Below are 24,539 nucleotides of genomic sequence, written 5' to 3' on the forward strand. Positions count from 1 at the left end.
TTTCCCTACCCCCTCTCCATTCTACTCCTTCCATAACTCATTATGATTTATTATTACAATAATAACAATTCCCTGATAATCTGAACAAAACGCAATATCCCACTCCCACACACTATCACTACAAACCTTTAACTCTTATACCTATCACTGTTTCTATTGTGAGCCTGTGTCATATTCCTGTGCCCTTTTGACCATTTTAATTGTAATATTAATTTCATATTCAATTCATAATTTCATATTCAGTTTATAATCTTTCATGATGACCCCACTTTTTTATCTGGCATTCTCTTTATTGAGAAAAACATTAACATCCCCAATTCAAAACCTATAGCTGCCTTCAGACTCTTCACTGCCTTAACTGTCTTCCATAGTGAACCACGTCTCCTACACGCTGGGAATACTAATTAATTAATTAATTAATTAATTTTATGTTCACATTATTCTCAACATACAGCTATTACCAAGCTTTCTTGATTCAATGGCCATTCTTTTTTTTAAAAGCACAACTAATTCTCTATAGACATTATAGCTGTTCCCATCCCATGAAACTCCACATAAGTCAATTTGAAACCAAACACAGGCCTGGGTTTGTGGAAAGGCCACAAAGGCCTTGGCCTAGTGCAGCAAGATTTTAGGGGCAGCATACCACCAAGTCAAATATAAATCGGGCTCAAATCGCTGGGATTTACAGGAGCTTTATTTGTTTTTTTAAATCTTCAGTACACCAATCCACCTTTGACAGCTCAACCAGAAGTCTCAGCTTGTTACTGAAATGTCCCAACTTTCTCTTTTATCTCCTGCACTGAACGCCCAGAAAAAGATACAACGTTTCTAACTTAATTGGCTTTTGGCAGAAAGCCCAGAACAGCCTCCATGTGTACAAAGATACTTTTGTAACAATTTTGAGATAAGCAAATAAGTAATTGTATGCAATTCCCATCTCTCTGTAGCCTATGAGGGAAATTTGCACATGTGAGCAAAGGGGAGGGGACTGAAGGTCTGAAGTGGTGGCAAATTTGGCATTCACATGGCATAAAATAAAAAACACCTTGATAAATTCGCCATTTATTTTACACTGGGTTTTTTTTGTGAATTTTGTTTTACACAGCATAATATAAACTGGAAATTGTGTTGTGAGAGGGTACAGGTAGAAAGAATTCAATATGGAGCTGTGCTGGTGAATGACAATAAATTGTTCTTTAGTTCAATCACAGTGAAGTGTCAAGCTCCAGTTTATTCATGCTAAGCAGGACAGGTATGGGATCCGTTATCTGGAACCCGTTATCCAGAAAGCTCCGGAATTTTACTGAGAGGCCATGTCCCATAGACTCCATTTTATCCATATAATCCAAATTGTTAAAAATGATATCCTTTTTCTCTGTAATAATATAACAGTAAGGCACTGTTATATTATTAGAAGCAAAACCAGGCTATTGTGGTTATTTAATGTGTACATGATTTTCAAGTAGACTTAAGGTATGAAGATCCAAATTAAAGAAGGATCCATTATTCAGAAAACCCCAGGTCCCGAAAATTCTGGATAACACATCCCATACCTGTATTGCAAGTCCTCTTGAGCTGTGGTGGTGGTGTGCAGTGGTGGTGTCAAGTATCCCGGAGGTCCAGGGACACTATGTCACATTTGTTCTGCTTCTCCAAGAAAGACCAGATGTGAGACACAGTAGCATGTATTCTCTCAAGGGCTTGCTTCCCAACTTTAACGGATGGAAGCCATTTGTGTGCATGTTTATCCTAATTCTTGCTTACAGTACTGCATTTCCAAGAAAGTTATCTTTTATTTCACATGGGAAAAGTTCATATGGTTTAGCTGATCTTCCCCACTTTAATTTTAAATTTGGATTTCTTGATTTTTAAAAATTAGGTTAAATGTTATTTGTGTATTTTATAGTTGCATAGCATTTTGGTGATGGCTTTTAGTAGAGTACTACCAGTGTACAGTACTTGTCAAATTAAATGTTTCCTTTCCTAGTAAATTAACGTTTCCAACCCTTGGTTGCTTTTCTGTTTCTGAACTTTTTCTGTTTTCTATTACTTAAACTAGTATTCGCATAACTTGATTAAATATACAAATTTTCCACTATTACGTTTATTTGTATTTAACTATTATTGAATATGTACAGTCCCCCTAATGCTCACTTTTGGAAAATTAAGACTATAGATTTATCAATAATTCATATTATAATGCTGCTGAATAGGTTGCCATTTTATAGATACAGTAGACTGTTTGTGGTCTCCAGGCCCATCAACAGATGTAGGTCCATATCTGTGCGATGGCCATAAAGGCCAGAGCCTGTTGTGGCAAATTTCTAGGGGAGGCATGCTGCCTATGAGCCACATACCATAGTTAGTAATAGAAAGATGGGATCTGCACTCCAGCTAGAATTGTTTACCTACTCCCACCCCCCCTCCCACTTGCACCTCAGGAACCTGCTCCCTTACTGCCCCCTGTGCTTACTGCTTGTGGTAGGAATAAAAAGGCATTGCACTGGAAACAGTGCAAGCAGGACATTTGACACCTCTCAATTAAGTATAACAAATGCCTCAACCCCTCCAGAGTTTGAAATTGCCTTGGACTTTTGTGTTCTTCTCTTGAACCAGAGCTTGTAACTTTTCCGACCTACTTACATGGTCGGACTGGCCTGCCGGGGTACCGGGAAAAAACACGGTGGGCCCCAGCCTTGGTGGGCCCCTAGGCCCTGGCTCTAATTAACTTGCCACCATAAATGTTCGGAACCGGGAGCTAGGGGGGCCTTGGTCACCCGATTCACTTTACTGAGCTCTTCCTGCTTTGCAACGTTACTCGTACAGTGTGATTAGTCAGTTTCGGGAGCAACGTTACGTGAAGTATGTACGGGTCTCTAAATAGACAAGTGCACGATCGGTATGTGCATGCTGTGTTCGACAGCGACGCATCCCAGAGCCAGACTGTGTCTGGAGAGAACAGACAGGCAGTGCTCTAAATCAACTATGAAAGAGCTGCAACTATCGGGGAATGAATTTCCCACACAGGACTTTGTCGGTGAGGCCATGGTGAAAAGTTTTGTTTCTGGCAGGCGTAGCTGCTCAACAGATTCCTCCTCACCCCCCCCCCCCATGTCAAAGCATCGAGATTACTAGTGGTAAGCAGCTTTTATTGCTAGTACTGCCAGCCAGTTACCCTGTTTGGTGGAGAGTTTTCAATAGAGTTAACTCTGGGGGTATTTATACATTAAATTGCCTCTGTGCCATTATATGATTAATTCTGGAGGTATTTATACATTAAATTGCCTCTGTGCCATTATGCTTTTTATTCTGGGGGTATTTATACATTAAATTGCCTCTGTGCCATTATGTGATTAAGTCTGGGGGTATTTATATATTAAATTGCCTCTGTGCCATTATGCTTTTTATTCTGGGGGTATTTATACATTAAATAGCCTTTGTACCATTCTGCGATTAATTCTGGGGGTATTTATATATTAAATTGCCTCTGTGCCATTATGCTTTTTATTCTGGGGGTATTTATACATTAAATTGCCTTTGTACCATTCTGCGATTAATTCTGGGGAAATGTATACATTAAATTGCCTCTGTGCCATTATGCTATTTATTCTGGGGGTATTTATTCATTAAATTGACTTTGTACCATTCTGCGATTAATTCTGGGGGTATTTATATATTAAATTGCCTCTGTGCCATTATGCTATTTATTCTGGGGGTATTTACACATTAAATTGCCTTTGTACCATTCTGCGATTAATTCTGGGGGTATTTATATATTAAATTGCCTCTGTGCCATTATGCTATTTATTCTGGGGGGTATTTATACATTAAATTGCCTTTGTACCATTCTGCGATTAATTCTGGGGGTATTTATAAATTAAGTTGTCATTATGCCATTATGTTGTGAATTCTGGGGGATTTACAAATTAAGTTGCCATTCTGCTATGAGTTCTAGGGGTCTTTATACAAGGAATTTCTACTGTGCCATCCTGCTTTCTGGCGGGGGATATACAGATAATACAGGTTTAAAGATCTTAGTACAAAGTTAATCCAGAAAATGCAAAATCACACTTGTATTTGAGTGCAATTTTCTACTTATGTGTATGTAGGTGGTAAGTCTTCCTATAAAGTTTTCAGTGGGAATCACCTGCTACCCCCAGTATGGGTAGTTGAAGGAAGAGACATCTGGATGGTTGTCTGTGAGCCCCTGGGTTTAAAGAGATAGTGACACCAGAAACAATAATTTTTGCCATAAAAGTATTCACAGATGCTTTTACATTACCCATCTGATCCCCCAGGTTCCTCTATGAGGGGGCTGTCATAATTGAGCTTCAGCAGTCTGTTAGCATTAGAAACTCTAACTGACATGTTGGGAAAAGCCTGACCCGCACATCACTACTGTACTGCTAGAAATGTGCGCTCTTTGCTGATGTTTAGGGCTGTGAATTGGAGATTTTATTGTTGCTGGCTATGGTGGATTTATGTTACCAGGGGCAAGGTTAGAACTTTTGCAGTCATTTATTCACATTCCACTTTAAGAACATAAGTATGTGAAGAGGTCAGGGCAAGAAAAAAAAATGGAAAGCTTTGCCAAAAGATTCAGGCAGGAGCTGCATTCTGAAGAAAAAGGGGATAATGAGAGATAAAATGGTTATTGAAGAATAGGAAAAGTTAGAACAATATGTAAAAATAGAAAGAAATGCTGGAAAAAATGCTTGTGCTTCGGTGTAACTATTCAGTGTTTCTAACCGTGTATAATATACTCGGGGTGCCAGTTGCTACCTACAGTATTACTGCCTACTGTGTATCATGTGTGGGGACTCACACAGAGTGATGTCTGGCATTATTGCTGATCATCTAGTTTCTATGGGGATCATTGGCATTTCTGGGGTTAATTACTTATCCATTTCTACAGTGACTACTAGCATTTGATTTCACTATTTTTAATTTGATTTAATTAGATTTGTTGCCCACATTTTTGCCCATTCATTCCAAAAATCTTACTTTCCCAATCATCCGGTATCGGTGTGGGGGGGGAGGGTGCGGGCCCTTGACATAAGATTTCCTGGTGGGCCCCAGCCACCCCAGTCCGACACTGCCTACTTAAGCTCTGGTTTAGCTGTATTAAAACATAATAAATGGTCAGTTTAACAGCTCCATGAGACATCAAAGCTTATTGCTATTTGTTGCTAGTTTGGCAGATATGCCAGATATTAAACTGGCTTCATTCTTTTTAAATATTTAAGCTGTGACCATATTTTTCATTGCTATGTGCTTTCCCACCTAACCACATACCTACTCAAACACTTATATTTTACTTATGTGTTAGTTTTTATAAATAGGTGTAACGAACGTACCTGGTGGTCTAGGGGGGGGGCAGGGACGCCTGTTGCCCCCTCGGCGGGGACGCCCGCCTCGACGAGCGGCTTCCTGTAGGCCACAGGCGCCGGCGTCTTAGGGCGCGCGTGGCGGGCTCTGGTTTTTCTTAAAGGCGCAGGCGCGCTGACGTAGGGAGCGCAATTCAAACACTATTTAAAGCCCATTAGGGCTGTGGGACTTTGCCCGTGATAGGATTGTATTCCTGGTGCTCCTGAGCCTTGTGCTATTTTCTGATTCAGTCTGAACCTGTTTGATTCCTGTTTTGACCCTTGCCTGGCTATTTGACTATTCTGAATTCTGGATCCTGACCTTGCCCACTACTCTACAGTTCAACCCTTCGATTGATCACCCGGTTTTGACCCTTTTGCCTGTTTGACGTTTCTTGTTATCTGCCTGCCTCGACCCAGCCTGTTTGACGATTCTTGTTATCTGCCTGCCTCGACCCAGCCTGTCTGACGATTCTGTTGCCTGTTCCGTTTGTACCGTGACCTTCGGCCCAAAAGACTCTGCTACCTGCCGTGCCCCTCTGCTAGCCAGAACATCTTGCCTTGTACCCCTCGTTAAGTCCAGGTGGCACCCAAGTAAGCTGAGGGCTCCTCCCGAAGCCCAACGGTGGTCACACTACTGGTGAAGCCAAGCCGAGACCAGGGTACTTGGCACCTGTTCTGGTATTGGGTGCCGGCCGTGACATTATCACGGGCCATGGAGGACGAAAGTCACGATGAAGCTGCTGCCGCTGCTGCTCCTCCAACTACCACCGAAGTGCTTCTTACCACTCTGTTACAGCGCTTGGAGGATCATGAACAGAAGCAATATTACCTCCTGCAGGGTTTTCACAATCTAACCCGACAGCTGGAGGATACGCAAGCTTCGCAGCAGCAATCTGTTCCTGTTCAAACACCTTCTGTGGGTTCCTCTGCCAATTGGGGTAACTCACCTAAACCCCATGAACCAAAAATCGTATTCCCCGAAAGGTTCAGTGGGGATCGCACTAAATTTTTTGTTTTCAAAGAGGCATGTAAGCTGTACCTTAGTTTCTTTCCTCATTCTTTCCAATCTGATGAGGAGAAAGTAAGGTTCATAATGACCCTGCTTTTGGGTGACCCCCAAATTTGGGCCCTCAGGCTGCCTTCCTCAGACCCTGCTCGTTATTCCCTAGATACTTTTTTTAACAGCATGGCCATTCTCTACGATGACCCGGATCGTGCATCGTCTGCGGATACCGCGATTCGTAAGTTGCGCCAAGGGAAAAGGGATGCGGAGGTGTATTGCACCGAATTCCGCCGGTGGGCAGTGGAGACTGGGTGGAATGATTTGGCTCTAAGGAGTCAATTCCGTTTGGGGTTATCTGATTCTGTAAATGATAGTTTGGTTAATTTTCCCCTACCTTCTAATCTGGACGACCTCATGTCCTTCCCCATCCAGGTAGATAGAAGGCAAAGGGAGAGAAGGGGTGAGAGGAGTACAAGCTTCTCGGGGGTTACTAATTTAAGATCTAATGTGGTGACCCATGTAAAATCTCCTAACCCCTCTGTGCTTCTACCTCAGGAGGAGCCTATGCAATTAGGCATATTCCATTTAACTCCTGAGGAAAAGGCACGCAGGCGTACTCAGGGTCTTTGCATGTACTGTGGTGAAAAAGGGCATTTTCTGAACCAATGTTCTAAGAGGCCGGGAAACTCCGAAGCCTAAATGGAGAAGGGGAGCTCCATTTGGGTGCAGGAGTTTCCTCTCCCCAGTCAGCCTCCAAGGTTTTGTTACCGGTTAAACTAACCTGGCCTACAGGCTCTGTCAGGGTGTCTGCATTTGTGGACTCTGGGACGGAGGGTAATTTTCTGGATACTGCTTTTGCCGCTAAATTCTGTATCCCTGTAATTTCCCTAAGTGCCCCCATGAGAATAATGGCAGTGGACAGAAGACCCTTAGGGTCAGGTGTAATTTCCAGGGAGACGGTGATTCTTTCCATGTGTATTAATAATTTGCATTGTGAGGAGATAGCTTTTTACCTCATAGAAGGTGCTTCCTCTCCTCTTATTTTGGGGTTACCGTGGCTCCAGAGGCATAACCCTCTGATTGACTGGGTCTCCAGGGAGGTGGTTCAGTGGGGTACTATGTGTGATGGAGTATGTGTTCCCTCTGTAGTAACAACTACATCGCTTGAAGGGTTACCTGCTGCATATGCAGAATTTGCTGATGTCTTCTCTAAAAAGGCAGCAGAAACCTTACCCCCACACCGGCAGTATGACTGCCCAATTGATCTGGTTCCTGGATCTACTCCTCCTCGTGGTAGAACCTATCCTCTTTCTTTGCCCGAAGCCCAGGCAATGAAAGAGTATATAAAGGAAAATCTAGAAAGGGGTTTCATCAGACCTTCTAGTTCCCCTGCGGGGGCGGGCTTCTTTTTTGTTGGGAAAAAAGATGGTGGTCTTCGCCCCTGTATTGATTATAGGGGGCTCAATAAGATCACCATAAAAAAAACGCTACCCTCTCCCTTTAATTTCTGAACTCTTTGATCAGGTCAAAGATGCTAAAATCTTTTCCAAGCTTGATTTTAGGGGGGCTTATAACCTTATCCGTATTAGGGAGGGTGATGAGTGGAAGACTGCATTTAACACCAGGGATGGCCACTACGAGTATCTCGTTATGCCTTTCGGCCTCTGTAATGCCCCCGCAGTGTTTCAGGAGTTTGTTATTGACATCTTCCGGGACCTGCTGGGGATCTACGTAGTGGTCTACCTAGACCAGGGGTCCCCAACCTTTTTCCACCCGTGAGCAACATTCAGATGTAAAATGAGTTGGGGAGCAACACAAGCATGAAAAATGTTCCTGGGTGGTGCCAAATAAGGGTTATGATTGACTATTAGTAGCCCCTTTGTGGAATGGCAGCCTACAGGAGACTCTGCTTGGCGCTATACTTAGTTTTTATGCAAATAAAACTTGGGAATTCAAAAGTAATCACCTGCTTTGAGGCCACTGAGAGCAACATCCAAGGAGTTGGGGAGCAACATGTTGCTCACGAGCTACTGGTTGGGGATCACTGACCTAGACGATATTCAGATTTTTTCCTCTAACCTGAAGGGGAAATAATCTTTATGCAAAACTAGAGAAATGTACTTTTGGGGTTTTTTCTGTTCAGTTTTTGGGGTTTAACATTTCCAGCAAGTGTCTAGAAATGGATCCAGGCAAGGTGAGAGCAGTCCTGGATTGGACCCAACCCCTTTCGTTACGTGCAACCCAAAGATTTCTTGGTTTTGCTAATTATTACCGTCAATTTATCAAAAAATTTTCCCTCATTGTGGCCCCCATCACTAATCTAACTAAAAAGGGCGCTGACCCCAGTATGTGGCCCCCTGAGGCCGTTCAAGCGTTTGAATTCCTCAAAAAGGAATTCAGCTCTGCCCCAATCCTTCGTCACCCCCGACACTGCACTTCCTTTTATTGTGGAGGTTGACGCCTCTGAGGTGGGAGCTGGGGCAGTCCTTTCTCAAAGGCACCCGACTACCAACAAGTTACATCCCTGTGCTTTCTTCTCCAGGAAGTTTTCTCCCGCAGAGGTGAATTATGATATAGGTAACAGGGAATTGCTGGCAGTCAAATGGGCCTTTGAGGAATGGCGGCATCTCCTAGAGGGTGCAAAACATCTGGTGACGGTCTATACTGACCACAAAAATCTGTTGTATATAGAGTCTGATAAACGCCTTAATACAAGGCAGGCTAGGTGGGCTCTATTTTTCACAAGGTTTAATTTTTCTTTGACTTTCAGGCCTGGGACTAAAAATACCAAGGATGCACTCTCTAGGAGTTTTGAAGCAATTTCCCCTGACTCTAGTGAGTGGACTCCCATCATTCCCAGGGAAATAATTGTTGCGACCTTGGAGTCTGACCTCTCTTCCTTGTTGTCCCCTTTACAGTCATCTGCTCCTGCTGAAACCCCATCTGGTAGATGGTTGGTTCCTGAGGAGCTTAGGGAACAAGTGTTAAGAGAGGTTCATGATTCTAAAGTGGCAGGTCATCCAGGTATTACAAAAACCATTTCTCTTTTATCCCGTCATGTCTGGTGGTCTTCCTTCAAACAGGATACTAAAACATTTGTTATTTCCTGTCCAGTCTGCCAGAGGTCTAAGTCATCTCATCATCTGTCCCAGGGTCTATTAAACCCCTTACCCGTTCCAGAAAAACCATGGTCTCACATTTACATGGATTTTATTGTGGAGCCTCCTTCTCAGGGTAAGACAATGATTTGGGTGGTGGTCGATAGGTTCAGTAAAATGGCTCATTTTATTCCTCTTCCACATCTCCCTTCTGCTAAAACCCTGGCTGATTTATTCATTACTCATATTTTTAAGTTTCATGGTTTTCCTGAGAATATTGTTTCTGACAGGGGGGTTCAGTTTGTTTCAAGATTTTGGCGTGCTTTCTGTTCCTTGGTGGGTACTGAATTGTCTTTTTCCTCTGCCTATCACCCTCAAACTAACGGTCAAACCGAAAGGGTGAACCAGTCCCTTGAGCAGTATCTCAGATAAGTTACAATATCTTACCAGGTGGAAGGGCTTCGGTCCTGAGGAGAACTCTTGGGTCTCAGTTGATGACATCAAGGCTGACACTGCTTCAGGAGACAATACCATGCTAGGTTTCCCGGTAAGCCTGGGGGTCCAGTGGCCCCCCCTAGAGAGGGGGGTAATGTAACGAACGTACCTGGTGGTCTAGGGGGGGGACGACAGGGACGCCTGTCGCTCCCTCGGCGGGGACGCCCGCCTCGACGATCGGCTTCCTGTAAGCAGAAACCTTACCCCCACACCGGCAGTATGACTGCCCAATTGATCTGGTTCCTGGATCTACTCCTCCTCGTGGTAGAACCTATCCTCTTTCTTTGCCCGAAGCCCAGGCAATGAAAGAGTATATAAAGGAAAATCTAGAAAGGGGTTTCATCAGACCTTCTAGTTCCCCTGCGGGGGCGGGCTTCTTTTTTGTTGGGAAAAAAGATGGTGGTCTTCGCCCCTGTATTGATTATAGGGGGCTCAATAAGATCACCATAAAAAAAACGCTACCCTCTCCCTTTAATTTCTGAACTCTTTGATCAGGTCAAAGATGCTAAAATCTTTTCCAAGCTTGATCTTAGGGGGGCTTATAACCTTATCCGTATTAGGGAGGGTGATGAGTGGAAGACTGCATTTAACACCAGGGATGGCCACTACGAGTATCTCGTTATGCCTTTCGGCCTCTGTAATGCCCCCGCAGTGTTTCAGGAGTTTGTTATTGACATCTTCCGGGACCTGCTGGGGATCTACGTAGTGGTCTACCTAGACGATATTCTGATTTTTTCCTCTAACCTGAAGGGGAAATAATCTTTATGCAAAACTAGAGAAATGTACTTTTGGGGTTTTTTCTGTTCAGTTTTTGGGGTTTAACATTTCCAGCAAGTGTCTAGAAATGGATCCAGGCAAGGTGAGAGCAGTCCTGGATTGGACCCAACCCCTTTCGTTACGTGCAACCCAAAGATTTCTTGGTTTTGCTAATTATTACCGTCAATTTATCAAAAAATTTTCCCTCATTGTGGCCCCCATCACTAATCTAACTAAAAAGGGCGCTGACCCCAGTATGTGGCCCCCTGAGGCCGTTCAAGCGTTTGAATTCCTCAAAAAGGAATTCAGCTCTGCCCCAATCCTTCGTCACCCCGACACTGCACTTCCTTTTATTGTGGAGGTTGACGCCTCTGAGGTGGGAGCTGGGGCAGTCCTTTCTCAAAGGCACCCGACTACCAACAAGTTACATCCCTGTGCTTTCTTCTCCAGGAAGTTTTCTCCCGCAGAGGTGAATTATGATATAGGTAACAGGGAATTGCTGGCAGTCAAATGGGCCTTTGAGGAATGGCGGCATCTCCTAGAGGGTGCAAAACATCTGGTGACGGTCTATACTGACCACAAAAATCTGTTGTATATAGAGTCTGATAAACGCCTTAATACAAGGCAGGCTAGGTGGGCTCTATTTTTCACAAGGTTTAATTTTTCTTTGACTTTCAGGCCTGGGACTAAAAATACCAAGGATGCACTCTCTAGGAGTTTTGAAGCAATTTCCCCTGACTCTAGTGAGTGGACTCCCATCATTCCCAGGGAAATAATTGTTGCGACCTTGGAGTCTGACCTCTCTTCCTTGTTGTCCCCTTTACAGTCATCTGCTCCTGCTGAAACCCCATCTGGTAGATGGTTGGTTCCTGAGGAGCTTAGGGAACAAGTGTTAAGAGAGGTTCATGATTCTAAAGTGGCAGGTCATCCAGGTATTACAAAAACCATTTCTCTTTTATCCCGTCATGTCTGGTGGTCTTCCTTCAAACAGGATACTAAAACATTTGTTATTTCCTGTCCAGTCTGCCAGAGGTCTAAGTCATCTCATCATCTGTCCCAGGGTCTATTAAACCCCTTACCCGTTCCAGAAAAACCATGGTCTCACATTTCCATGGATTTTATTGTGGAGCCTCCTTCTCAGGGTAAGACAATGATTTGGGTGGTGGTCGATAGGTTCAGTAAAATGGCTCATTTTATTCCTCTTCCACATCTCCCTTCTGCTAAAACCCTGGCTGATTTATTCATTACTCATATTTTTAAGTTTCATGGTTTTCCTGAGAATATTGTTTCTGACAGGGGGGTTCAGTTTGTTTCAAGATTTTGGCGTGCTTTCTGTTCCTTGGTGGGTACTGAATTGTCTTTTTCCTCTGCCTATCACCCTCAAACTAACGGTCAAACCGAAAGGGTGAACCAGTCCCTTGAGCAGTATCTCAGATAAGTTACAATATCTTACCAGGTGGAAGGGCTTCGGTCCTGAGGAGAACTCTTGGGTCTCAGTTGATGACATCAAGGCTGACACTGCTTCAGGAGACAATACCATGCTAGGTTTCCCGGTAAGCCTGGGGGTCCAGTGGCCCCCCCTAGAGAGGGGGGTAATGTAACGAACGTACCTGGTGGTCTAGGGGGGGGGACGACAGGGACGCCTGTCGCTCCCTCGGCGGGGACGCCCGCCTCGACGATCGGCTTCCTGTAGGCCGCAGGCACCGGCGTCTTAGGGCGCGCGGCGGCGCGCTCTGGTTTTTCTTAAAGGCGCAGTCACTACGTCAGCGCGCAGGGGCGCGCAATTCAAACACTATTTAAAGCCCATTAGGGCTGTGGGACTTTGCACGTGATAGGATTGTATTCCTGGTGCTCCTGAGCCTTGTGCTATTTTCTGATTCAGTCTGAACCTGTTTGATTCCTGTTTTGACCCTTGCCTGGCTATTTGACTATTCTGAATTCTGGATCCTGACCTTGCCTGCTTACGACTACTCTACAGTTTAACCCTTCGATTGATCACCCGGTTTTGACCCTTTTGCCTGTTTGACGTTTCTTGTTATCTGCCTGCCTCGACCCAGCCTGTTTGACGATTCTGTTGCCTGTTCCGTATGTACCGTGACCTTCGGCCCAAAAGACTCTGCTACCTGCCGTGCCCCTCTGCTAGCCAGAACATATTGCCTTGTACCCCTCGTTAAGTCCAGGTGGCACCCAAGTAAGCTGAGGGCTCCTCCCGAAGCCCAACGGTGGTCACACTACTGGTGAAGCCGAGACCAGGGTACTTGGCACCTGTTCTGGTATTGGGTGCCGGCCGTGACAATAGGATTAATTGTCTGAATCAATAAACCCATAATCTGTTGACCTGAACTACAGAACTGTAATATATTGTTAACCCCTCTAGTTGAGGTGTATAAAAGTTTAAATCATCTCTAGTGCTATATGTACATTAATCATATGAACTCCCAAGGTTCTATTTTTCATATCATAAATCAATTTTTATAAAGCCATTGCAAAATGATTTGTGCTCACCACTAAACAACTATTAAGCAGGGTGCAATGTGGGGGGCCAGGGTGTAAATCCTGGACCCAGGCCCACATAACTCTACTTTGGTTACTGTATGGGTGTATTTAGTATAGGTACAATGAAAGTACTTCAGTACTAAGCTGTCCAAAATTTGTTGTGTAATGTATTAAACATTTGTGTCATATCTATACATCTATAGCACAATATGAGCTGTGGCCCAATACTGGCCCTATACTTAATTCTTGCCTGGTGAAAGTGGTGAGTAGTGATGAGCAAAATTTTTCCTTAAGTTTTTCTGTGAAAATGATGCCCAGAGTGGATGAGTGAAAAACATTGTTGTGCGTCAAAAAAATTGTTGCCCGTAGACTTCAATGCATTTCTGCAAATTTTCTCTTTTTCACGAATTCTCTGTGAAACAGGTCAGATTCGCCCATCACTAGTGGTGATCATAGCTAAGTGCTGCAAAGGAGTACAATGTTCCGTATTTATGTAAATGCAATAACTTAACAACAAATGTAATATTTTCATTACAGAACCACAAAAGACACCATGCCAGCTCCATCAAGATAGTATCCTTGGTTCACCCTCTGTCAGAGGTGCAAGGCCTGTTGGTCAGTTTCTTCCACAATGCGATGAAAGTGGTAACTACGTTCCAAGGCAATGCCATTCTGGCAGTGGATATTGCTGGTGTGTGGACAAAGATGGCAATGAACTTCCTGGTACAAGAACACGTCCTGGACTGAGTCCACCATGTAAGTTGTGCTGTATTTAAAATATGATAATAAAGCAATATTTTTACTAGGTTTATTGAAATGATCTTCCTTTTGAGAGCAGTTTCTATCACAACTTAACTAATATATAAGCAGCTTTCCAAACAAAAGGAAGCCCTCCCAAACCAAGGCCATACTTTAGTTTGAATATTATTTTATGACCATGACATGGAAAAAAACTCAGCATGAAAGATAATACATGATACTAACATTTATTATTATTTATGCAACCCTATATTAATTTACAACCCAGAAGTCTCTTTGACAATCTTAGTATGCTTTAAGCTGTTTCTCATCAAAAAATTGAGGCTCCAAATTGGACAATCTTGATAAAAAAACCATGCCTCCCAACTGTCCCTATTTGTGCCTTCTATTAGCAGCATCAGCATAAATAGCTGAGAACCACCTGCAATTATTAAAACGGGTATATCTAAGATTTATATAGGGGGGCTTATTTGGGTGTCTGTTTGCATGCTTTTGGCGAAGATCCCTGTGGGGAAATGAGACGTTGAGGTCAATAAAGGTAATTTCTATTTCCAAGTCACTCTTATGGCAGCATTCACCAATATGGGTAATCCCTCCCCTTTAGGTCATTGGACAGGAAAAACCACAACATCACACAAAGCCCCCTCCTCCTATACCTCCCCTAGTCTAGTAACAAGCACTTGAAGGGTGGGAGGCTGGTTAATGCTGGCATGAGAGTGACTTGGAAATAGAAATGACGGTAAGTAGAAACAATTTCTACCTTTCCCAAGTCACCATGGCAGCAATTCACCAACATGAGATTTCCCAAAGCAAGAAAAGAAGGGCAGGACTACAACAACTGCTGCATAATTTTTTCACACTCATTTAGTGGACAACCGACCGAAGAACCTTCCTCCCAAATCTTGCTTCTTGGGAATGTAGTATGTCCAATTAGTAATGATGTACAAAGGTTGTCGCTGATGACCACCTGGCTGCTCTGCAGTTCGCCTCTGGCGGGGCCCTGGCTTCCACTGCCCAGGATGTAGCTATAGCCCTGGTTGAGTGAGCCCTCCCTGCCAGCCAGCTGATAAGCCATCACAATACACACAATTATCCATCGACCAATCGTAACTTTAGAAGGAGATTGACTCTTCCTTGGGCCTCTTGGTATTACGAAAAGTCCATCCGACTTATGCCAATCCCTTGTGCGGTCAGTGTAGTACGACTGCTCGTACTAAATCCAAAGTGTGCCACTGCTCTTACCACTTAGACTTTGGATTGGGACAAAACAAAGGCAAAATGACTTCCAAGTCCATGTGGAACTGAGAGTTTACCTTCGGGAGAAACCCAAATATTAGCCTCATCACCACTTTATTCTGAAATATAACAATATCTGGTTCCTTTGCAATAAGGGAATGAATCTCTTTCACCCTACCAGCCGAAGTCACTGCCACTAAGAAGAGCACCTTCAAAGTTACATGCCAGTCTGAAGCATCTTCCAACGGTTCAAATGGTGACCCCATATGAACTTTCAATACCACCGGCAAATTCCAAGGAGGAACACGTGGCTTGATATATGGTCGAATCCTTTTCAAGGCCCCAAAAATATTATAACCAGAGAATCCTCTGCCCAGGTTTTATTGTTTAAAGAGGACCTGTCACTTTTGTTATATATGCATTTACTGTCTGTAATTTACTTAAACAGACCAAAGTATAAGGGAGAGTTTTATAATTTGCAAATAAACTAATTTATTCTTACTCTTGAAAACCGTGTGTTCGGAAATCGCCATTTTAAATAAATGTAGTAAAGTCCATCCTCGCGCCTCTGCAGGCCTGAACTCTTGCGCATGCGCACTGGTTACAGACTCCAGAAGAACGGAGCTGAATGAGTAAAAACATCACAGCATGTCTTCCTGCATTCCACAGCAATTAACATACAGTGTGGTGAAAACATCTCTGTCTGCCTTCCACATTCCAGAGGAAATACTGCATAGCGCTGAGTTTATCTTAGCTATGGGGGGGGGGGGGTGGCTGGGCTGCATCTGCCAGCGAACTCTTCTTTGAATACAACTAGAAGCATTTAGCTACTGCTGCTGACTGAGCTTTCTTTATTCTTCTTTGTACTTCTACGATCTCCCCCTTTATTCTTCGTTCTTCTCTGATGCAAAGCGGCTAAGGTGAAATCTCACGAGATTTTGACTTGCCATATTTTTCCCATGAGGCTTTGCACACCGACTTTCAGAAATTCGGGACTTGTGGAGTCTCGTGCACAGTATTAAAGATGTTGGTATGTTATTATTATTATTAACTCTTCGATTGCAGTCCTGCTAAAAGTAAAAAAAAGTGACAGGTTCCCTTTAAGGCTGATATATAAGAGAAATTGAACAATTCAACATGGTTCGGGACTTTCAGGATCAAAGTTCTCCCAAACTCGATAAATGACCTGAGGTAGATGTCTTCCTGGATTTTAAAAGAACGGTCAGAAGGTCTCCCTGGACTCCTTTCTCACACAGCCTCTGCCTCTCAACTGCCATACCATCAAGGACAGGTGCACCGCCTCCTCTTGGAATATGGGCCCCTGTGACAACAGGTCTGGCCTTACTGGAAGCTTCCAAGGGTCCTCCACTGCCAGCTGAAGCAACAGCAGAAACCAAGGCCACCTGGGCCAATGGGGAATTACTGCTATCACCTGTGCTCCCTCCTGGTCTATTTTCCTCAGTACTCTCCAGATCATGAGAAATGGAGGAAAGACATAGGAAAACATCTTGCTCCAATCCTGAAGCAAAGCATCCACTGCCGTAGCCGAAGGACATGGGTTTCGGGAAAAAACTTTTGACACTTCCGATTCAAATGTGTTGCCATTAAATAGGGTACTGGGTTATCCACTAAAAGGCTGAGACTCCATTCCTCTGGGACCAGCGTATTGCAGCTCAGATAGTCTGCTGTCAAATTCTGAACACCTGGCACACTTCCCTGCACCAATCTGCCAAGCATGACTGCGTCCCAACCTGACTCTGAGGTGTCTGTTGTAACTGTCATCCACTGGCGTTCGAATAGGGGCATACCTCTGGCCAGATTCTGTGGTTCCATCCACCACCTTAAACTGGACGCACCACTCCCGACAAACAGAGATTTTGGTGAAGCCACAGAGGATTCAGTGCACCTGACTTGATCAGGAATTGCTGCAGGGGTCTCAGATGCCACCTTGCCCATTTTACCATCTGAATGGTTGACGTCATTAAGCCCAGTAGCGACATACAGTCCTTGACCGAGACTTTTACTTGTCCCACAAAGGAAAGCACTCTCTCCTGTATTCGCTCTATCTTTTCTTGAGGAAGACTTATCAGATCTCTGACTGTATCTATCTGGGCCCCCAGGAATATTAGACTTTGGGTTGGAAAAAGGCAACTCTTCTGCCAGTTTATGACCCAACTGAAGTCCTGCAACATTCGAACAGCTTTGTCTCTGTTTCTTGCTGCTTTTTCCACTGAAACGGCTACCAACAGAATATCATGTAAGTAGTGATATTTCCAGCCTCCCTCAAGACTGCAATATAACGTCTAGTTGACGTTGAAAGGCCAAAGGGGAGACAGGTGAACTGTACATGTTGATCCCCCACCACAAATCAGAGGAACTTCCTGTGTGGTCTGCAAATTGGCACGTGAAAGTATGCATCCTTCAGATCGAGCTTTATCAGCCACGACTCTGGACGAATTGCCATAGTAATCCAGAGACTCATTCTTGAATTTTCTGCACAGGATGAACTGATTGAGGGGTCTGAATCTAGGACTGGCCTGAAAGCCCCTGATGCTTTCTTCACTAAAAATAGTTTTGAGTAGGAGCCCAACCGTTGCTGTGAGGGTGGTACTGACTACACTGCTCCCGACATCCTGAGCTGTTGGAGAATGTCTTGAAGAATTAATTCCGCCCCTGCAATCTTTGGAAAATATTGTATCTCGGGATCTTGCAAAATTCCAGACGATAACCCTCTGGATTATATTCAAAACCGAAAAATCCTTGATCCAGGTGTGTTGGAAGAAGAACAACCTTGCTCCTACCCTTACTTCCTGGGTCTGCTGAATCTCATTGTAATTTATTGGAAGTTGAGGGGAAGGCCTTCTTACTGGACTGACCTCCCTCTCCACAAGAGGACCTCCAACTCGAATGTCTTCCATAGCCTCTGCTGGCCTTCGAAAAATTTCTATCATGAAAGGAATTTCTACTAGGGGAAGATGGCCTGGACCTCTGCCGCTTAAAAGTTTTTTCTTGTGAACAAACACACTCTTCCCCCCAGATGCTCTTTTTATAATCAAGTCCAGCTTCTCACCAAATAAAATGTCCCCCTCGAAAACCAATTGACACAGATTAGACTTGGATGCCGAATCCGCCATCCATGGTTTCAGCCATAGAGCCTTCCTTGAGGCCACCGAAAGTGCCATCGATCTAGCGGAGAGTTTCACCAAATCCAATGAGGCTTCTCATAAGAAATCCACAGACAATCTTAAATTCTTAAATCTGAAAGCATCTCCTTTAGATTTGCTAGATTTGCTGTTTCCATGCTCTTCTCCATGGGCTCCTTGAAGGCCGCTGCATAATCCACTGGCGAAGTCGTCTTCTTTGCCAACTGAACAATCGCCACATCCAACTTTGGTGGATTGTCCCAAAGTTTAGAAAATGATTCCTCCACTGGATATCTCTTGGAATACTTCCCCTGTATCACTACTGTCTTTTCAGTATTCTTCCACTTAGAATGAATCATGTTGTTAATTGACTCATGTACTGGAAATGTGGATGCCTTCTTCTTTAGAGATGGGAAAAATCTATCCGCTGAAGAACCCTTTGGAGTTTCCTCAGTTAGTGTCAATGCCTTCCGGACTGCTTTGATCAAATTATCTACTGCCACTGTATCAAGAGTAGTTTCTAGTTTCTCCTTCCTCAGACACACTCTCTCCAGGGTCATATAATTCCTCCTCCGACACTTTCAACAGGAATTAATAAAGTGACTCCTGCATCCTTTTAGATCTCCTCACCGTCAAGGGTGCCGGATTTGCTGCAGATGCTTCCTGGACCGTCAAGGGTGCCTGATTTGCTGCAGATGCTTCCTGGACTCCTTGAACAACTGCCTGTTTAATAAGTGACACAAGGGCATTCAACTGAGGCACTGCTGAAGCTTGCTTTTGTCCTCTGATGACTGTTTGGAACCTTCAGCATCCTTATGGGACTCACTGGAAGCAGGAAGGCTATCAGCCAACTGCACAATCCCCTGTCTCTATATTTCTTAATTTATTTATTTATTTTTAGTTATGAGTGCTTACCCAGGACTTGTGTTGTCTTCCCAGCGCTAGTAGACTCCAGGATTGACAGGACTGTGGAAAGAAAAACACAACACTGAAACCTTTAGTCCTATCACCTTGCCAGCACATCTGCAGAATAGAAGCCCCTAAAAACAATTCTTGCTTGTAGTGTACTTGCTCTCACTCTAAATGGTGTCAGGCACACGTGAATATGCCCGCATCTCTGCCTATAAGCGCTCTTTAATGATGTCAGCGTCAATACGCCAGCGTCCATATGCCAGCGTCCATTCGCCAGCATACTTTCACATTCATCCGGTCCCTGGAACGCAGCTGCGCCATCTTGGACCATACTCTCTCCTGATGACCTCAAAGCAGATTTCCCCGCCGCACACCATCAAAACAAGGAGGGGAAAGAGAGAGAAAAAAACCTTGAACCTTGGACCACTGCCCGGGTAAGCTACCAATCCTCCATCCAATTACCATGGGACAGGAAAAAAAGTCTGGGGAAGGTATAGGGGGAGGGGTGTTGTGGTTTTTCCTGTCCAAACACCTAAAGGGGAGGGATTACCCATGTTGGTGAATTGCTGCCATGGTGATTTGGGAAATGTTCTTTTTTTGAAGCTCAAACCCTGTGAGTGCCACAACCATCTTACTATAAATATAGTCCAAGGATATAAATATATAAATAAATATATATATAAATAAATATAAATATATATAATTTATATATTAAATATAAATATATATATTATATATATTATATATATATAATATATATATATATATATATATATGATATAATATATATGTATATATATATATATATATATATATATATATGTATGTGTATATATATATATATATATATATATAAACAAATACAAGATTCCTCTGCACTCAACCCATTATCAATATATTTAAGACAGCGACATTTTGTGCATACTGCTACTGAAAAATGCCTTACCCTTTAAACAAAACAGGGATTGTTTGTCCATATATTGCAATATATTTAAGCTGGCCAACTACGTCAAAGTCATCCCATATCTGGCCAGTCCTATGCTCAATTTTCATCTGATTCATTAAGAATTCTATGGTTTAATTATACATTTTATAAAAGGGACGAATACGTTTTACCTGCAACTTACTAGCTGCTTTCAAAGTAAAACTCCCAAACTTGGCTGCCCTTTTATTAGACACCAGTGGGATCACCTGACTATAGTTGGAGGGGGTGGGAGCTACAACATGGAGCTGGTCACTGCTCCTGTATAACTATAACACACAAGGGAAAGTTGTGCTCACCACTAGTTTTTAAAATCATTAGGTGGGGGTGCAATGAGGGTGTGACCACAAAATACATATAGACAAATACAAGATTCCTCTGCACTCAACCCATTATCAATATATTTAAGACAGCGACATTTTGTGCATACTGCTACTGAAAAATGCCTTACCCTTTAAACAAAACAGGGATTGTTTGTCCATATATTGCAATATATTTAAGCTGGCCAACTACGTCAAAGTCATCCCATATCTGGCCAGTCCTATGCTCAATTTTCATCTGATTCATTAAGAATTCTATGGTTTAATTATACATTTTATAAAAGGGACGAATACGTTTTACCTGCAACTTACTAGCTGCTTTCAAAGTAAAACTCCCAAACTTGGCTGCCCTTTTATTAGACACCAGTGGGATCACCTGACTATAGTTGGAGGGGGTGGGAGCTACAACATGGAGCTGGTCACTGCTCCTGTATAACTATAATGGGTCCTCTGCACTCAACCCATTATCAATATATTTAAGACATTCAGACATTTTGTGCATACAGCTACTAAAAAATGTCTTACCCTTTACCCAAAACAGGGATTGTCCTTATATTGCAATATATTTAAACTGGCCGACTACGTCAAAGTCATCCCATTTCTGGCCAGTCCTACACTCAATTTTCATCTGATTCATTAAGAATTCTGTTGCTTCATTATACATTTTACACAGGGACTAAGTTTTACCTGCAACTTACTCGCTGCTTTCAAAGTAAAACTCCCAAACTTGGTTGCCCTTTTATTAGCACCAGTGGGATCACCTGACTATAGCTGGGAAGGGAGGGGGCTACAACATGGAGCTGGTCACTTCTCCTATATAAACTATAAGAAACAAGGAAAAGTTGTGCTCACTACTAATTTTTAAAACCATTAGGCGGGGGTACAATGAGGCTGTGACCACAAAATACATATAGACAAATACAAGGGTCCTCTGCACTCAACCCATTATCAATATATTTAATACATTGAGACATTTTGTGCATACAGCAACTAAAAAATGTCTTACCCTTTAAACAAAACAGGGATTGTTTGTCCATATATTGCAATATATTTAAGCCGGCCAACTACGTCAAAGTCATCCCATATCTGGCCAGTCTTATGCTCAGTTTTCATGTGATTCATTAAGAATTCTGTTGCTTCATCATACATTTTATGCATATACATTTTTACATCTTTCTGTTAATATTTAAATGAGTTTTTAAATATCTCACAACAATACCCAGCTTTTATGCTTCAAAAAATGCACCAGCCAAGGGTATTGCTTGAGAGGCACCTAATCGTGTTCCTTCTCCAAGGCATCATTATAGCGTGTATGAGCAATATGGAAATGTCATAAAAAAACTTCACTGTGTATACACCCCCCTTAGATAAGGGACACCTGGAGAAGAGTGCTCTTCAAACTGTGAGCTGGGATGGTGCGTTTTTTTGAAGAAGAGAAACACCATCCCAAGTTAATCGTCACTGTGTGGTGCCTAACAACTTGGCACCCTCAGTGATTTTACCTTTCCCCTTGTCCTATACATTTTTTTCTTATTGTTGCAAAAATATAGCCAATGGTTCCCCACAGACTCCTCAAACTGACCTGTCTACAATGCAGAAGACATCCAAGTGATCTAGGGCTGCATTGAGCCAGGGGCGGAACTACCAGGGGAGCAGGGGGTGCGAGCGGGACAGGGACCGCACCCCCTCAGGGCCCCCCCGGCAGTCCGCACGCTGCTTTGCGATGCATATTCCTGGCTAGTTCCGGGTGTACGGAGGGGGGCGGGGGGCCCGGCTGCTCATCCTGCGCCAGGGCCCGCCACCCTCTAGTTCCGTTTCTGCATTGAGCCCTAGAAGGGAGTATACATGCTACTTAAGAGTGATATTACTTTTGAACCCCATGTACTATATACTAGCATCCAATTGGAGAAAACAATACACAGCTGCAATTTACTATTATGAATGGCATCAACTCTTTTACCTCAAAAGTCATAGCACAGTCCTGCAAACTGAAATGATATTTTTGGCAATTTGCTCCTACCCATGCTTGATATTTTATTTGTTAATATTTGTGCTGACTACTGTAGCTCAATCATTTTAGGCTCTGGGAGCAATTTTGGAAAGGACAAGTGTATGATGTTGCTCTCACACTCAAGTGTATGATGTTTGATTCTCAACTTAAAACCTATTGGTTTTATAGTTGGTAAAAAATGCTGTTAAGTTCTTTTCAAACTACTATTCCACTTTCTTAACCTTTAAGAATCTGTCTACAATTCTGTATATGTTGCCTTGTGACAGAGATATCATATTTTGAACAATGGAATGTCATGTTTTATTTCTGCATTTCACAATCACTGCTTAAGCTCCTTGTGTACAGCATTTATTGGGGAATTCATCTGTGTGTTTAAAGTATATTTTATGTAATATCCCTAGCAGTACCCATAGTATTATAATTTTTCGATGGGGGGGAGTGCTGTGCAACTTTCCTTGTCACAATATTATGGGGTGCCGTTTGTCCCAAATACATTCTGTATACAAAACTATCCCTAATACACAGAATGAATGTCTCTCATGTTATATAAGTATTTGTGACCATACACAGAGAAAAAAATATACAAAAGATTTATTTCTATTAAAGAATGAAAACAAAATCTGGTTAGTGCACAAAAGGATGTCATTATATCACAAACTCCATTCTGTACAGTTTAACAAGCAATCTGTCTCACAAATGTATAACCTCCATGTAACGGACGCACTTATGTGCAAAGTTACTTACAGAATGAATTATGTAAAAACAAAGTTGGACATAATATATAATAGTGTAACTAACTAGTGCATGTCAACATACCTCCCAACATTTTGGAAGTAAAAAGAGGGACAAAAATTTTTTTTCCGCATGTAGCGCGCAATTTTTTTACCACACCCCTTTCTGTGGCCACACCCCCTAATTGCCATGTTTGTTTTACAAAATTTGGCAGGTTATGAAAGTTTGAAAATATTTCTCCTTATCTAAACTGTGTTTTTGTGTCTCAAAATTGTTACAAAGTATCTTATTTGCACCTGTTAGCTATTCTGGGCTCTCTGCTAAAAGCCAATTAAGTGAGAAACATTGTTTCTTTTTCTGGCTGTTCAGTGCAGAGAAAAGAGGGACTTTCCAGTACAAATGAGGGACTGCGGGTTGAGCTGTCAAAAGAGGGACTGCCCCTCCTAAAAAGGGACAGTTGGGAGGTATGAAGCTAGATTTGACTGACAAAATAGATATCTGTGACAGAAAGCAAGATTTTATAGTACAGAATTCATTCTTTCCACAAAATGACAGTTTTGTTTCACAAAACAGATAAAATAACCATTCTGTGAAGCAACACTGTCAGTCACATTCCTGAACCAATAAGAACAAAGCTTATTGCCATATACAAACAAGATGAGAAGTTGCCAGCTCTGCTCCACATGGCTAAGGCAAAGTATCTGACCTGCTATTGAGGGCACCCTCTAATGTCCCCTCTGCTGCATAGTAATAAACATGAACAAACCTTTCCTAAAGAGCTGCTGTTAAACACTACAGGTTCAGAAATGGAAGTTTTTACAGATGGTTGAGAAATATAATGCTGCACTTATAATGATTGTAGAGAAAGAAAAGTATGCAAAACTTATATAAATATGATCATTTTAGGTGATATGGCTATTCTTATTGTAGTAACCTGCTTGTGTGGCCATTTTGATTAAGGGCATTCCTGCTGTTTTGCCATTATCTTATGACTCACTCCTGTTCCTCTTCCTGTCTAAGCTGAGAGCAATAATGGGACAGGCCACACCCACTTGCCATGTTGTATTAAATGTACCACAAGTTACTGTGCTTGTCTGGCTGCTTTGCCTGACTCTCAGAGTCAGTTATAAGTTTTGTATATGATAGTTAGACTCCAATGTCTCCTCCTAGCTGTAATCTTGCACCAATTAGCTTGTAGCAGTCTCTTAATAATGTGCTTAGCTA

The 24,539-nt window shown here is 42.8% G+C and overlaps 1 protein-coding gene across 6 annotated transcripts in view; it reads left to right on the top strand.

Annotated features, from left to right (window-relative positions):
- Positions 1-24,539, top strand: part of nid1.L (nidogen 1 L homeolog) — a 250,909-nt gene that overhangs the window by 183,300 nt on the left and 43,070 nt on the right. For all 6 annotated transcript variants that reach the window (XM_041562803.1, XM_041562804.1, XM_018263141.2 and 3 more), the window contains one exon: positions 13,758-13,976. In XM_041562803.1, coding sequence (XP_041418737.1) covers positions 13,758-13,976 — 219 coding nt within the window. The remainder of the gene's footprint in view (positions 1-13,757; positions 13,977-24,539) is intronic.

Source organism: Xenopus laevis, chromosome 5L, assembly GCF_017654675.1.
Source record: "Xenopus laevis strain J_2021 chromosome 5L, Xenopus_laevis_v10.1, whole genome shotgun sequence".
Classification (NCBI taxonomy): Eukaryota; Metazoa; Chordata; class Amphibia; order Anura; family Pipidae; genus Xenopus; species Xenopus laevis.